Source organism: Anolis carolinensis, unplaced genomic scaffold (assembly GCF_035594765.1).
Source record: "Anolis carolinensis isolate JA03-04 unplaced genomic scaffold, rAnoCar3.1.pri scaffold_13, whole genome shotgun sequence".
Classification (NCBI taxonomy): domain Eukaryota; kingdom Metazoa; phylum Chordata; class Lepidosauria; order Squamata; family Dactyloidae; genus Anolis; species Anolis carolinensis.
This window is the reverse complement of record NW_026943824.1, coordinates 7,744,899-7,758,475: the sequence shown is the minus strand read 5'-3', so window position 1 is coordinate 7,758,475 and position 13,577 is coordinate 7,744,899. Positions and strand designations below refer to the sequence as shown.

General features: G+C 41.6%; 1 protein-coding gene across 2 annotated transcripts; it reads left to right on the top strand.

Annotated features, from left to right (window-relative positions):
- The first annotated feature begins 221 nt into the window (after positions 1 to 221).
- Positions 222 to 12,736, top strand: LOC100560207 (deoxyribonuclease-1). 2 transcript variants are annotated; one of them, XM_062964532.1, is made up of 9 exons: positions 222 to 358; positions 3,007 to 3,150; positions 4,793 to 4,881; positions 6,189 to 6,272; positions 7,797 to 7,912; positions 7,996 to 8,108; positions 9,864 to 10,018; positions 10,693 to 10,789; positions 12,558 to 12,736. In XM_062964532.1, exons 2-9 carry the CDS (start codon positions 3,016 to 3,018, stop codon positions 12,609 to 12,611), a joined length of 843 nt encoding a protein of 280 aa, XP_062820602.1. In that variant the 5' UTR covers positions 222 to 358; positions 3,007 to 3,015; the 3' UTR covers positions 12,612 to 12,736. The 2 variants fall into 2 exon arrangements, with proteins under 2 accessions (XP_062820602.1, XP_062820603.1); XM_062964533.1 differs by having other exon boundaries at positions 222 to 368.
- Positions 12,737 to 13,577: the final 841 nt, after the last annotated feature.

Sequence of the window (13,577 nt, the reverse complement as noted above, 5' to 3'; positions counted from 1 at the left end):
TGAAAAATCCTTATCTCTCCGTCATTCTTCCTCTGAAATCTCCCTGACGGAATTCGAACACCTGTGCAAATATGTAATAATATCGAAGGGGAGAAAGATACCCTCCGAGGCCAGGGTTGGAGGGAGTATTTTTGGAAACATGGGGCACCTTTGGAGTGGCCGAATGAAGGACAACCTTGAAAGGAAAACACTTTGGAGAGAGGTTTAATTCTTACTGGTTGGCAGGATCCTCGGGGCAAAAGCTGGGAGATTTGTGGCGCCAGCCTTGGCAAGAACAACCCTGTCTTTCTATCGGAGAAGGTCACCTTTGGAGAGAAGGAAGTCGTCCCCAGAAGAACACCTTTACCTGTTGTGCCAGGTGAGCACAGGTGAGGTGGTGGGAAAAAAAGGGGATTCGAAATGCAAAGATACCAGGTGGCCAATGGGGTTTGTAGTCCCCAGACCGGGGAAACTTGCATTAGCAAGTCTGGGATTCAGCCCTATAGAAGCTCTATTAAAACCAGGCCTTATTTGGAGAGTGATGGGAGTTGTAGTCCAACATGTCTGGAGGGTGCAAGATCAGGGAAACCTGCATTAGCAGGCCTGGGATTGAGCTCTATAGAAATGAGTGGAAATAAAGTCACATCCCATTCAAAACTCTCCACGTTCACTTCGTTTCATCTCTCTATCTATCGTCTATCCATCTATCATCTGATTATTTGGATTTTTCTCCCTGAGAAGGGGATGATGGGAGTTGTAGTCCAACCCACAGGTGTATAGGTCGCACAGACAGAACTTAAGAGGCACCAAAATGTGTCAGGTGGGTGCAGTTTGGCAGTTCTTGAACTGTGATGTCGAAGGCTTTCATGGCCGGGATCACAGGGTTGTTGTATGTCTTTCTGGCTGTATGGCCATGTTCCAGAAGTATTCTCTCCTGACCTTTTGCCCACATCTATGGTAGGTATTCTCAGAGGTTGTGAGGTATGGACCTCTGAGGATGCCTGCCATAGATGTGGGCGAAACGTCAGGAGAGAATACTTCTGGAACATGGCCACACAGCCCGAAAGACATACAACAACCCAGTTCTTGAACTAACATGGTGCAGTGTGATGGATTCCTGGGATACGTAGTTTTGCAAGGTCCCTTGCCTCCTCTGCCAGGACGCACCAAAGTATAACTCCTAGGATACCATAGCAGCTCAAAACAAAACAAAACAGAAATAAAATCAGAAATACCGTATATACTCGAATATAAGCCGACCCAAATATAAGCGGAGGCACCTAATTTTACTACCAAAAAAACCTGGGAAAACATTGACTCCAATATAAGCCAAGGGTGGTCAATTTCAGAAATAAAAATAGATACCAAAAATTACATTAATTAAGGCATCAGTAGGTTAAATGGTTTTGAATATTTACATAAAGCTCTAATTTAAGATAAGATTGTCCAACTCTGATCAAATCATTATTCTCATCTTCTTCAATGTAAATGTGTATCCTTTTAATAATAATAGAGTAAAATAATACATGTAATAATAATAATACAGTAGAGTCTCACTTATCCAACACTCGCTTATCCAATGTTCTGGATTATCCAACGCATTTTTGTAGTCAATTTTTTCAATATATCGTGATATTTTGGTGCTAAATTCATAAATACAGTAATTACTACATATCATTACTGTGTATTGAACTACTTTTTCTGCCAGATTTGTTGTCTAACATGATGTTTTGGTGCTTCATTTGTAAAATCATAACCTAATTTGATGTTTAATAGACTTTTCCTTAATGCCTCCTTATTATCCAAGATATTCGCTTATCCAACATTCTGCCGGCCCGTTTATGTTGGATAAGTGAGACTCTATTGTATTAATAATAATAATAATAATAATAATAATAATAATAATAATAATAATAATGTAAAATAAATGTAATAGTAGCAACAATAATAGAGTACAATAATAAATGTACAGTAGAGTCTCACTTATCCAAGCCTCACTTATCCAAGCCTCTGGATAATCCAAGCCATTTTTGTAGTCAATGTTTTCAATATATCGTGATATTTTGGTGCTAAATTTGTAAATACAGTAATTACTACATAACATTACTGTGTATTGAACTGCTTTTTCTGTCAAATTTGTTGTAAAACATGATGTTTTGGTGCTTCATTTGTAAAATCATAACCTATTTTGATGTTTAATAGGCTTTTCCTTAATCCCTCCTTGTTATCCAAGATATTTATTTATTTATTTATTTATTTCAATTATTTATACCCCGCCCTTCTCACCCGAGGGGACTCAGGGCGGCTTACAAGTGGCAATTGATGCCGTTACACTGATATACAATAAACTAAAATGATTAAAACAGTTAAAACAATCATAAAATAGTTATAAAATAGTCATAAAATACAATATACAAAGTTTAAAACAATGCAAAGTGCTTATGCCATTCATCCTCCAGACGTTATACAAGAGCCGTAATTCAGACCGAGTCGAAGCCAACACATGCTTATTCTTCTGCCGGCCCGTTTAGCTTGGATAAGTGAGACTCTACTGTAATAATAATAGAAGTAAAATAATAAATGTAATAATACCAATAATAATAGAGAAAAATAATAAATGTACCATATATTCTCAAGTATAAGCTGACCCAAATATAAGCCAACCAGGATCCTCACCAGAGTATAAGCCGAGGGGGGTTTTTTTAGTCCTAAAAAAAGGGCTGAAAAACTAGGCTTATACTCGAGTATATACAGTAAGTGCAAAAGGAAGTTGAAATGTGCAATTCTGCATTGCATAGCATAGCATTGTTTTGTATTGCATTGCACTGGGAGAAAAGGGATGCAATGGATCCGCAACTGTGTGCATAAGGCACCCTTGCACTGAGGCCATGGGTTGGCAGGGAAGTTGTGGCACTCGGCGCATGCTCCGGTTCCAGAACCCATTCTGGGGAATCCGACTAGAACCGAATGTATGGAACAGCGGGGAATGGCTGATACGGAGGCTTGTCTGCCTTCCTTCCTGCGCAGGAGGGAGCCATGTGGGGCCTGTGGGTCCTGGGCCTGGCCGCCTTCGTCCGCCCCTCCCTCGCACTCAGGGTCAGCGCCTTCAACATCCAGACCTTCGGGGACAGCAAACTCTCCAACGACACCATCACCGACCTCATCGTCCAGGTGACCTTTGCGTTGGGACCACGGGAGCATCCGCACCAGAGTGTGTCGGGACACAAGGATGTGTCTCCTGTGGTCCAGAAGTGTGTCTTATGGAGGAGCATTTTCAATGCGACACACCTCTGGACTACAGGCGAAACAAAGGCAAGAGAACACAGTCAAAACCCTCCTGACAGATGGCCAGTTCCAACACCTCCAGAATCATAGAATCATAGAATCGTAGAGTTGGAAGAGACCTCATGAGCCATCCAATCCAACCCCCTGCCAAGAAGCAGGAAATCGCATTCAAAGCACCCCCGGCAGATGGCCATCCAGCCTCTGCTTAAAAGCCTCCAAAGAGGTAGCCTCCACCAAGGGAACCCCAAAGGGCATCTAGCCCAACCCTCTTCAGCCAGGCAGGAAGACACAGAAAAAGCCCTCCTGACAGATGCCCATCTAGCATCTGTTCAAACGCCTCCACTGGACTCCTAGTCTATATTTCTCTAGAGACAGTCAATAGGTGTCTAGTCCAACCTGCTTCAGCTAGGCAAGAAGTCACAGTGCAATCCCTCCCAACAGACAGCCATCCAGCCTCAATTCAAAAACATCCAGAAAAGGAGACTCCACTGGATTCCCAGGGAGTCTATACTTCACCAGAGTTGGAAGGGATCCCCAAAGGACATCAATAATAATAATAATAATAATAATAATAATAATAATAATAATAATAAAACTTTATTTATACCCCGCCACCATCTCCCCAACGGGGACTCGGGGCGGCTTACATGGGGCCATGCCCAGAACAATACAATATGACAGAATATAAAACAACATATCATAACACAATTTAACAATACAATAAATAATAACATACATTACAACCCAAAATTCAAGAAAGCAATAAAAACCAGGGCAGGCCACATGAACACTAAGTTAAAACTCGGTGAGAAAGACATATGAAGTCTATCTAGTCCAATCCCCTTCAGCCAGTCAGGAATGCACAAAGTCTTTGATAGATGAATTTGGCACCACTTGATATTATGGGATACTGGGAGGTGTAGTTTCACAGCCTTCAGCCTTTTCTGGTGCCAAACTACAACTCCCATCATTCCATAACATGGAGCCGTGGCACTCAAACTGTTTCTATTATAGGGGCCGGGCTGTGGCGCAGGCTGGTGAGCAGCCTGCTGCAATAAATCACTCTAACCATGAGATCATGAGTTCGCGGCCAGCCCGTGGCGGGGTGAGCACCTGTCAATTAAAAAATAAAAAATAGCCCCTGCTCGTTGCTGACCTAGCAACCCGAAAGATAGTTGCATCTATCAAGTAGGAAATAAGGTACCACTTATAAAGTGGGGAGGCATATTTAACTAATTTACGACGTTGGAATGAGGAAGTGCCGTCACAGTGGATGATGAAGCAGCTGCTCCCCCCTGTGGCCGGAATTGAACATCCCCTCAGGAGAAGGTTAAATTGCCTCTGCGTCTGTCTCTGTCTCGGTTCTATGTGTATATGGGCATTGAATGTTTGCCCTAGATGTGTATAATGTGATCCGCACTGAGTCCCCTTTGGGGTGAGAAGGGCGGAATATAAATACTGCAAATAAATAAATAAATAAATAAATAAATAAATAAATATTATTGGACCCTATTTTGTGTCTTCCCAGATTGTGTCCGGATATGACATCACTTTGGTCCAAGAAGTCCGCGATGCCGACCTGAGTGCCGTGAAGAAGCTGATGCACCGCCTGAACCAGTGCGTCCCTTGTTCTAGCCGCAGAGGATAGGGCCATCCCATTTGCTCTTGATTCACCGATAGCCTGAATAAATGTGGACATTTTGGGCAACGTCTGGTCTTTGGGAAAGGAGTAACATGTACATTTCCCAAGGACTACAAACCCCAGCATTTTGAGTTTGCCCTTAAACCGTGCTTGTGTTTGTCACCCACTTTGGCCAATTTGCCAAACACACAACTGGGCTATGAATCGAGAGCCATTCCATTTGCACAGCCTGAAAAAATGTGGACATTCTAGGCAACGTCTGGTCCTTGGGAAATTTACATGTTACTCCTTGCCTCCTTGGTTTTCAATGAAAACTACTGTGACGCCTCTAGGCTGCGAGAGCACAGGGAACCAGACACGGAGGCCAATAAACAACCTAATATCTTTATTAAGGAAATAAAAGAGTCAAACAAAAATAAGCGGAGTATATAGCCCACCAATAGTACTTTTAGGAAAGGTCAAATATAGTCCAGTAATATGAAGTTAGATGTCCAATATTAGAGTTCAAAGTTTTAAATCCAATAACCGAAACACACTCAAACTTCCAAGCAGTTTGAGTGGGGAAATAAGCAAGGTCTTTCAAGGAGTCCCAAGTTCAATGTCCGAGGCTAGGATAACAAGGCAAGGCAAAGTTGGTCGTGGTGGAACTGAAACGCAGTCCAGACTTGGCAGGGAGACGAGACGCAACGCCTGGTCTACTCGAGAGTAGCAGGAACTGGAGACGGTGTTGGTTTCCCAACTGACATGTTGACACCGCAAAGGCCGGTGCAGAACTTTTATGGGAATTCGAATCTCCCCTCAAACCAGGTGCCTGAACACTTTTTCCCAAGGGAAAACGGACTGAAGACAACAACTTGCCAGATGCAAACCTCCCTGGAAACTCTCAAGGGAATTGGTTTAATTAGCGTTCGCTCTCTCCGCTAATCTCGCGCTTTTCCTCCTATTCTGCTTCTCAGAGCGGGATGTTTCCCAAAACAACCTCCTATCAAACGGAGCACTCTCCGGGGAACCAGGCTCCGTTTCAAGGGCTTTTGTAATTAACTGTGGGCTAAAACTGTCAACAGGGGACATCTGGAAAGGAGCAGAATCTTGCTGAGTTGGCACAAACCCCATATCCTCTTCAGTCTGATCCATAATGGCTGCGGGGTCATGACTCGAGGGTCCCTGAGACATCACAACTACAAATCCAAGGAGGAGACTATGACTCCCAGCATCCCCTTGCCCGACTGGGGGGTTCTGGAGAGCTAGAGTCTCACCTCGAAACTTCTGTTTCCCTTCTCAGGGCATCAGCCCATCCTTTCAGTTACGTGGTCAGCAAGCCTTTGGGACGCAGCAGCTACAAGGAGCAGTACCTTTTCATTTACAGGTGAGTCCCTTTTTTATGGAAAGGGGTCATTTAGGGATGTAAAAGAGGGTAGCGTAGAAGACCCAATTAATAACAAATAGATGTCCCAAATAATAAAAGATAACTAGTGGAAATGCAGCCACCTTTCTATATATATAAAAAAGTGATGGCATCACGGCGACCCACAAAACAACAAAACTACAGGCCCCCCAACCTCGACATTTGACAACACAACCCATCATCCACAGCTCTAGGTTGATACAACAAAAAGAAAAGAAAAATAAAGTCCTAATTAGAGAGAGAGGAATAATTGCTTTTATCCAATTGCTGCCCGTTAGAAGGCTAAGCTCCTCCAACTTGGTCTCCTAGCAACCCAATAAAAAATAATAAAAAACTAAAAAAAATTAAAAACACTAAAAAATTAATACAATAAAATACTATAATAACAGAAAATAACTAAAAATAATACAAGAAAATAATAAAATATAATAAATAAAAAGATAACTTACAATAAAATTAATTAAAAAATACAAATAACGTCAAATAAAAATTACACAACAATTTTTAACCAATACCACCACCACTTTGCCACAGCAACGCGTGGCCGGGCACAACTAGTAGATTATAAAAGTGCTCAACCACCCAATAGTTCAGAGGAAGCCTTTTACTTTATTCGGTGTTAAAATGGTAGTGCAATTGTGCTGAGGGAGTAGACGACAGAGGCTTTGATGTAAAAAGAACAATATCAAGTTTATTCAGGTACAAGCTTGGTGGTTACAAAAGATGTTTCACTTAGAGGTATTCTTATTAACAGTTACAATACTAGAATGAGATGAATCAAACTCTCTAAAGTCTCACTTCGTTTACTTAAATAAGTTAAAACTTCTTCCTCTGCTCCTTTTAAACTGTTACTTCAATGGATCTCTGTGAGTCCAGCTGGGATTGGTTCCCAAAGTCTGAAACTTGGACTATCCAGTGACTTCAAACCACGGTCACCCCTGTGATATACTATCACAGATTCTCTGTGCCTTTCCAGGACACAGACTACATTAAATAAGTCACCAAATTTATTTGAAACCAACTCAAAATGAACAATTGAGTCTCCTTGATCCCATCAATCTGGAATCAATCTTCCCTGTGCCTCATCAGAGCACAGACTGAGGCTTCACTCTTCACTTCTCCCCTCGGCAAATGGCTCCGCCCACATCTCTATAGCAACTGCCTCAGAGGAAAGCCACTAAATGGCTGCCGCCGTCTCACACCTACCCAACCAAACCACAAGCACATAGCTAAACACAACAAACATGAGTACAAAACTCATACTTCATTACAAGGGACAAGTCAGGACTGAGTAGAACTACCCTGGGACACGGATGCCATTTGGCACTCTTTGGACATGCAACGGATTCCTGGGAGTGGTCATTCTGCAAGGTCTTGAGCCTTCTCCGCCAACGACAACTCCCAGGACCTTAAGTCAAGGCGGTTGTGGGGTTTGATGTCAAACTGCATCAATCCCACAATGTAGATGCCCTTCTTATGGCCCAGGCAGGACCAGGCCTCCCTCTTGGACAGCTACTACTTCGACGACGGCTGCGAACCTTGTGGCAACGACACCTTCAGCCGGGAGCCCTTCGTGGTGAGGTTTGCGGCACCACAGACAGGTGAGGCTCTACATGCTGGTTGCTGCGGAAAAATGTGGGTCTGGCGAGGGACTGCAAAGCCCATGTGCCTCTCTCCTCCCCAGAGCTGGGGGAGCTGGTCCTGGTGCCCCTCCATGCCGCCCCCAATGACGCCGTCTTGGAGATCGATGCCTTGTATGATGTCTACCTGGACGTGAAGCACAGGTGGGGCACCCAGGTAATATATATACATGATGTTATAATGAAACGGCAGACAAAGGTTTGAGGCAATGAGACAAAGAGAGTTCCAAGCGCTGAAGAAAAATGACGTTTATTCTCAATGGCCACAGAGAATAAGCATAAGAAGGACCCTCTCCTGTAATCAGGGAAGCAAGGGTACAGAACAAAGAAACACGGGCCTTTTTATACCATTTTGCCTTCATCTACCTACGTCATATAGGCATTATCCATCACCAATTAGTGTCAAAAAAGTCTTACTTTGCACTTTACTAAAAGCTACTTTTGTATTTTCCTAAAACATAGACTATTTTCAAGACCTCTGACCCTCCATTAGGCCTTATCTAAGGAATTCCTATCTAGACTTTCTGGGGTTCCATTAATTAAGGAATTTCCCCACTTTAACTTTTAGGGAGTCATTAGAACTCCTCATGGCGTCAGGTTACATTAAGCTTATTTTGACATCCCAAAAGCCTTAATTTGTCTTTTGTCCATTAGCATGGAGCTTATTTAGTCTTGTTGACACTTGACAGATGTCTCTGCCACTTTGGGTGAACTTTGGTCTCTGCTATGAGGAGACTAGGCAGAAGGTATTTTGGAGAATATGTGCACACATTCTGCTTGTGATTACAGTAGAGTCTCACTTATCCAACACTCCCTTCAGATTCAAAATTTTGCTATTTTCAAGTTTTGCCCAATCTTTGGCCCACAATAGTGCTGCCGCCTCAAAGTATAGTTTTAAATCGGGTGTAGCTAGACCTCCCCTCTTTCTTTCATCAATCATGTATTTTACTTCATTTCTGGGTTTTTATTTTTTGGCAAATAAACTTCATTATATCTTTATGCCCCAAAAAAAGGCCGGCCAGAATCCTGAACAGGATCTTGTCAACAGCTTGTTTATTTTAACTTCTTTTGTACCACAGATTGTATGTTGTATGTATGTCTATGTGCTAAATGTTTTGATACGGCCGATGGGCTAATAAAATGTGATTAAAATGTGATTGACTTATTCAACATAAACGGGTCGACAGAACATTGGATAAGCGAATATGTTGGATAATAAGGAGAGATTAAGGAAAAGCCTATTAAAAAATCAAATTAGGTTATGGTTTTACAAATTAAGCACCAAAACATCATGTTATACAACAAATTTGACAGAGAAAGTAGTTCAATACGCAGTAATGCTATGTAGTAATTACTGTATTTATGAATTTAGCACCAAAATATCACGATGTATTGAAAACATTGACTACAAAAATGCGTTGGATAAGCCAGAATGTAGGATAAGCGAGTGCTGGATAAGTGAGACTCTACTGTATATATTTTCTATTCCCATTTCTAATATGATTACATTCAATATATAGTTTCTAATAAAAGCATTATATTTTCCCAATACACCTGCATCAATATATTATATTATATTGCATTATTATTTTTATATAATATAATTATTATATTCTGTTATTAATATATGATTAGTATTATGTGAATGCCTCACGAAACTACAAGTCCCGGCACTGCATTGCATTCAGCTGTGCTTGTTAAATTAGAGGTGACATCCCCCAAAGAGGAGCTTCCCCTTTCGCTTGGGCTCAGTACTGAGTTTACTGTATTATGCAAATCTCGTGCTCATCTTAATTTGGGGGAGGTCATTTAGCCCCCAAAAGGTGAGCACTGGATTCGAGTCTATTGTTGGTTCTGGAGATACAAAGAGAGAGAGAGACCAAGATGGGCTTCTTGTCTTTCTTGCTGTCAGGACGTCCTCCTCCTGGGTGATTTCAACGCCGGCTGCTCCTTTGTCCGGGCGCAGGACTGGGCCCACATCCGCCTGCGCACTGACCCCGCTTTCCAGTGGCTCATCCCGGACACGGCCGACACCACCGCAGGGCGCTCTGACTGTGCCTACGACCGGTAACTGCCAAGCCCAGCATCCCCTTCCTCCTTGGGATGGGTCTATGTCAGAGTAATGTGCACAGTGTAGCAGCAGATGTATGATGTCAGTGGAGCACAGAACGAAGGAACGTCAGAGACAATGTTAAAAAGTATTTACAAAGTTTTACTTTACAAGACAAACAGAATTGCAGACAATGGACATAAGACATCCACTCTAGTCAAACAGCACAGATCTTCTCAGCAGGCAGAACAGATCTCATCTGATGCAATCAGCTGTATACAAACACACTTGTAGTCTGGACACTCCTCTCTGGCTCCAGACACATATCCAAGGTCAATACAGCTTCTTACCAAATTAACTCTTTACACACTATAGCATTTCCTGGATGATGCAATACATGCTAGACACAAATTTCATTTAAACACTATCTATACACAAATCCCACATTAACAGTCCAGATGTGCCCTGTGACCACCTTTGGGTTGGACTCGGCTCACAATAAAAATACACCTTTTATTGGGGTGCTGTGTAGTTTCCGGGCTTACAACTCCCATCCTCCCTTGGCTCTTAGACGGGCACAATTCCCATCACTGTCCAAAACATATAGGTCTTTGTAGAGCTTCCTTTATAGAGCCTAGCAGCCTCCAATAGGGTTGGACTACAATTCCCATCACTCTATTTCTTCCTGCAGCATCGTAGCCGTCGGAGCTCACCTGCAAGGAGGCCTTCTACCTGGGAGCGCCCAGGTGAACAACTTCCAGGAAACCTTCCGCCTCAGCTACAAAGACGTGAGAAGATCCTCCTTTGATCATTTGCAAGGCATGGTGAACTCTGTGCATGGCCAGAGGCACCCCAAACATCTGTTAATGGTGGCAGGGGGAGGAGGGAAGGGGTTTCGATCAGCACAGGGGACTCTGCACATGTTCAGAGGCTCTCCAATCTGGTTTCAAGGCAGGGGATCATCATCTATATTATATTAATATCATATCATAAATCTTATTATACTATATTATATTGCACAAGCTGTGCCCGGCCACGCGTTGCTGTGGCAAAGTGGTGGTGGTATTGGTTTAAAATTGTTGTGTAATTTTTATTTGACTTTATTTGCATTTTTATTAATTTTATTGTAAGTTATATTTTTATTTATTATATTTTATTATTTTCTTGTATTATTTTTAGTTATTTTGTGTTATTATAGTATTTTATTGTATTAATTTTTAGTGTTTTTTATTATTTTTATTGGGTTGCTAGGAGACCAAGTTGGAGGAGCTTAGCCTTCTAACTGGCAGCAATTGGATAAAAGCAATTATTCCTCTCTCTCTAATTAGGACTTTATTTTTCTTTTCTTTTTGTTGTATCAACCTAGAGGCGTGGATGATGGGTTGTGTTGTCAAATGTCGAGGTTGGGGGGCCTGTAGTTTTGTTGTTTTGTGGGTCGCCGTGATGCCATCACTCTTTTATATATATATATATAGATTATATTATATTATTATTTATTATATAATATATAATATAATTATTTTATTCTATTCTATTATTAATATTGGAGCCCCAGTGGCAAAGTGTGTTAAAGCGCTGAGCTGCTGAATGTATGGACCAAAAGGTCCCAGGTTCAAATCCCGGGAGCAGAATGAGCTCCCGCTGTTAGCCCCAGCTCCTGCCAACATAGCAGTTCGAAAGCATGCAAATGTGAGTAGATCAATAGGTACCGCTTCAGTGGGAAGGTAACGGTGCTCCATACAGTCATGCCGGCCACATGACCTTGGAGGTGTCTACGGACAACGCCGGCTCTTCGGCTTAGAAATGGAGATGAGCACCAACTCCGTAGAGTCGGTCACGACTTGACTTAACGTCAGGGGAAAACCTTTACCTTTACTATCATATAATACCATATAATATCACATATAATTATATATGATGTTATATATTATATTATATTGTTATATTATTATTTATTATATGATATAATCATTTTATTATATTGCTAATATTATATTATTAGTATTATCTTTATATCAGTCTTACCTTTCTCCTGTTGTTATTGTTGTTGTTGTTGTTGTTATCCATTGCCAAGACTGGAGTGATATTTTCTATTTGGAAAACAAAGCAACATGAAAAAGTGAGGAAAGTCCTATGATGATACAGACGTCTTTTACCACTAGGGGGAGACACATATAGAACACAAATCTCATTACAGTAGAGTTTCACTTATCCAACATTCACTTATCCAACCTTCTGGATTATCCAACGCATTTTTGGAGTCAATGTTTTCAATACATCATTATATTTTGGTGCTAGATTTGTAAATACAGTAAGTACTACATAGCATTACTGCGTATTGAACTACTTTTTCTGTCAAATTTGTTGTCTAACATGTTTTGGTGCTTCATTTGTAAAATCATAACCTAATTTGATGTTTAATAAGCTTTTCCTTAATCCCTCCTTATTATCCAACATATTCACTTATCCAACATTCTGCCGGCCTGTTTATGTTGGATAAGTGAGACTCTACTGTATGTATATGATTATTTTTTTCCCTTTCTTTTTTCTTTCCAGGCTTTGGCTGTCAGTGACCATTATCCAGTGGAAGTGACCCTGAAATCCAATTAATTCCCTTCCTGCACCCCGAAACTCATCTTTTTGATTGGGGGAAATCCCTTTGCTTCTCATGAAGCTTTCTGCCGCTTATGAAATCACAGTTCGTCATCATTAAAGATAATTATAAAGATGCTTAATTCGTCCACTCACATGTTTTTCTTGTTCGTATGCATGACAATGAGATGCACCGGAGGCCAAATTGTGAAATTTCACGGCTCACGCAATGAATCTGAATCAATCTGCCACAGGGCAACAAATGTCCTTAGTCTTCCTTCCAGGGAGATAGTCTTGGGCGAAACCTCTGTTGGACTACATCTCCCATCATTCCCAATTCCTGCCTGAACTAATTGGGAAGAGATAGCCTTTGGGGGTAACATACAGCTGGAGTTTTTTGAGCCATGCAAGTCCTAATCGGCACTATCCACATGTATTGGACTACAACTTCCATCATGCCCAGCCACTGCCTGAACTTAGGAACCCAAACACAGTAGCAAGAGGTGTTTTTTTTTTGGACACAAAAACCTCTCTTTCCCCAATTGGCACCTTCCCGATATGTTGGACTCTAACTCCCATCACCCACTGTTTCTTTGCTAGTTAGGAGGCAATGGGTTTTGTTAGCCCAATCCAGCCAGAGCAAATGTAGGAAGGTCTTTCAGTATCCTAGTTTGGGACCTCAGCAGTGGATGATGGACTTTGCACATCGTAAAAAAATAAGTGATGGTTTTCGCTCATCTATATTTATATATAAAAGAGTGATGGCATCAGGGCAGCGGACAAAACAACAAAACTACAGGCCCTCCAACCTCGAAATTTGACAACACAACCCATCATTCACGGCTCTAGGTTGATACAACAAAAAGAAAAGAAAAATAAAGTCCTAATTACAGGGAGAGGAATAGTAGTTTTTATCCAATTGCTGCCAGTTTGAAGGCTAAGCTCCGCCCACTTGGTCTCCAATGAACCTACTCAGCCCAGGGG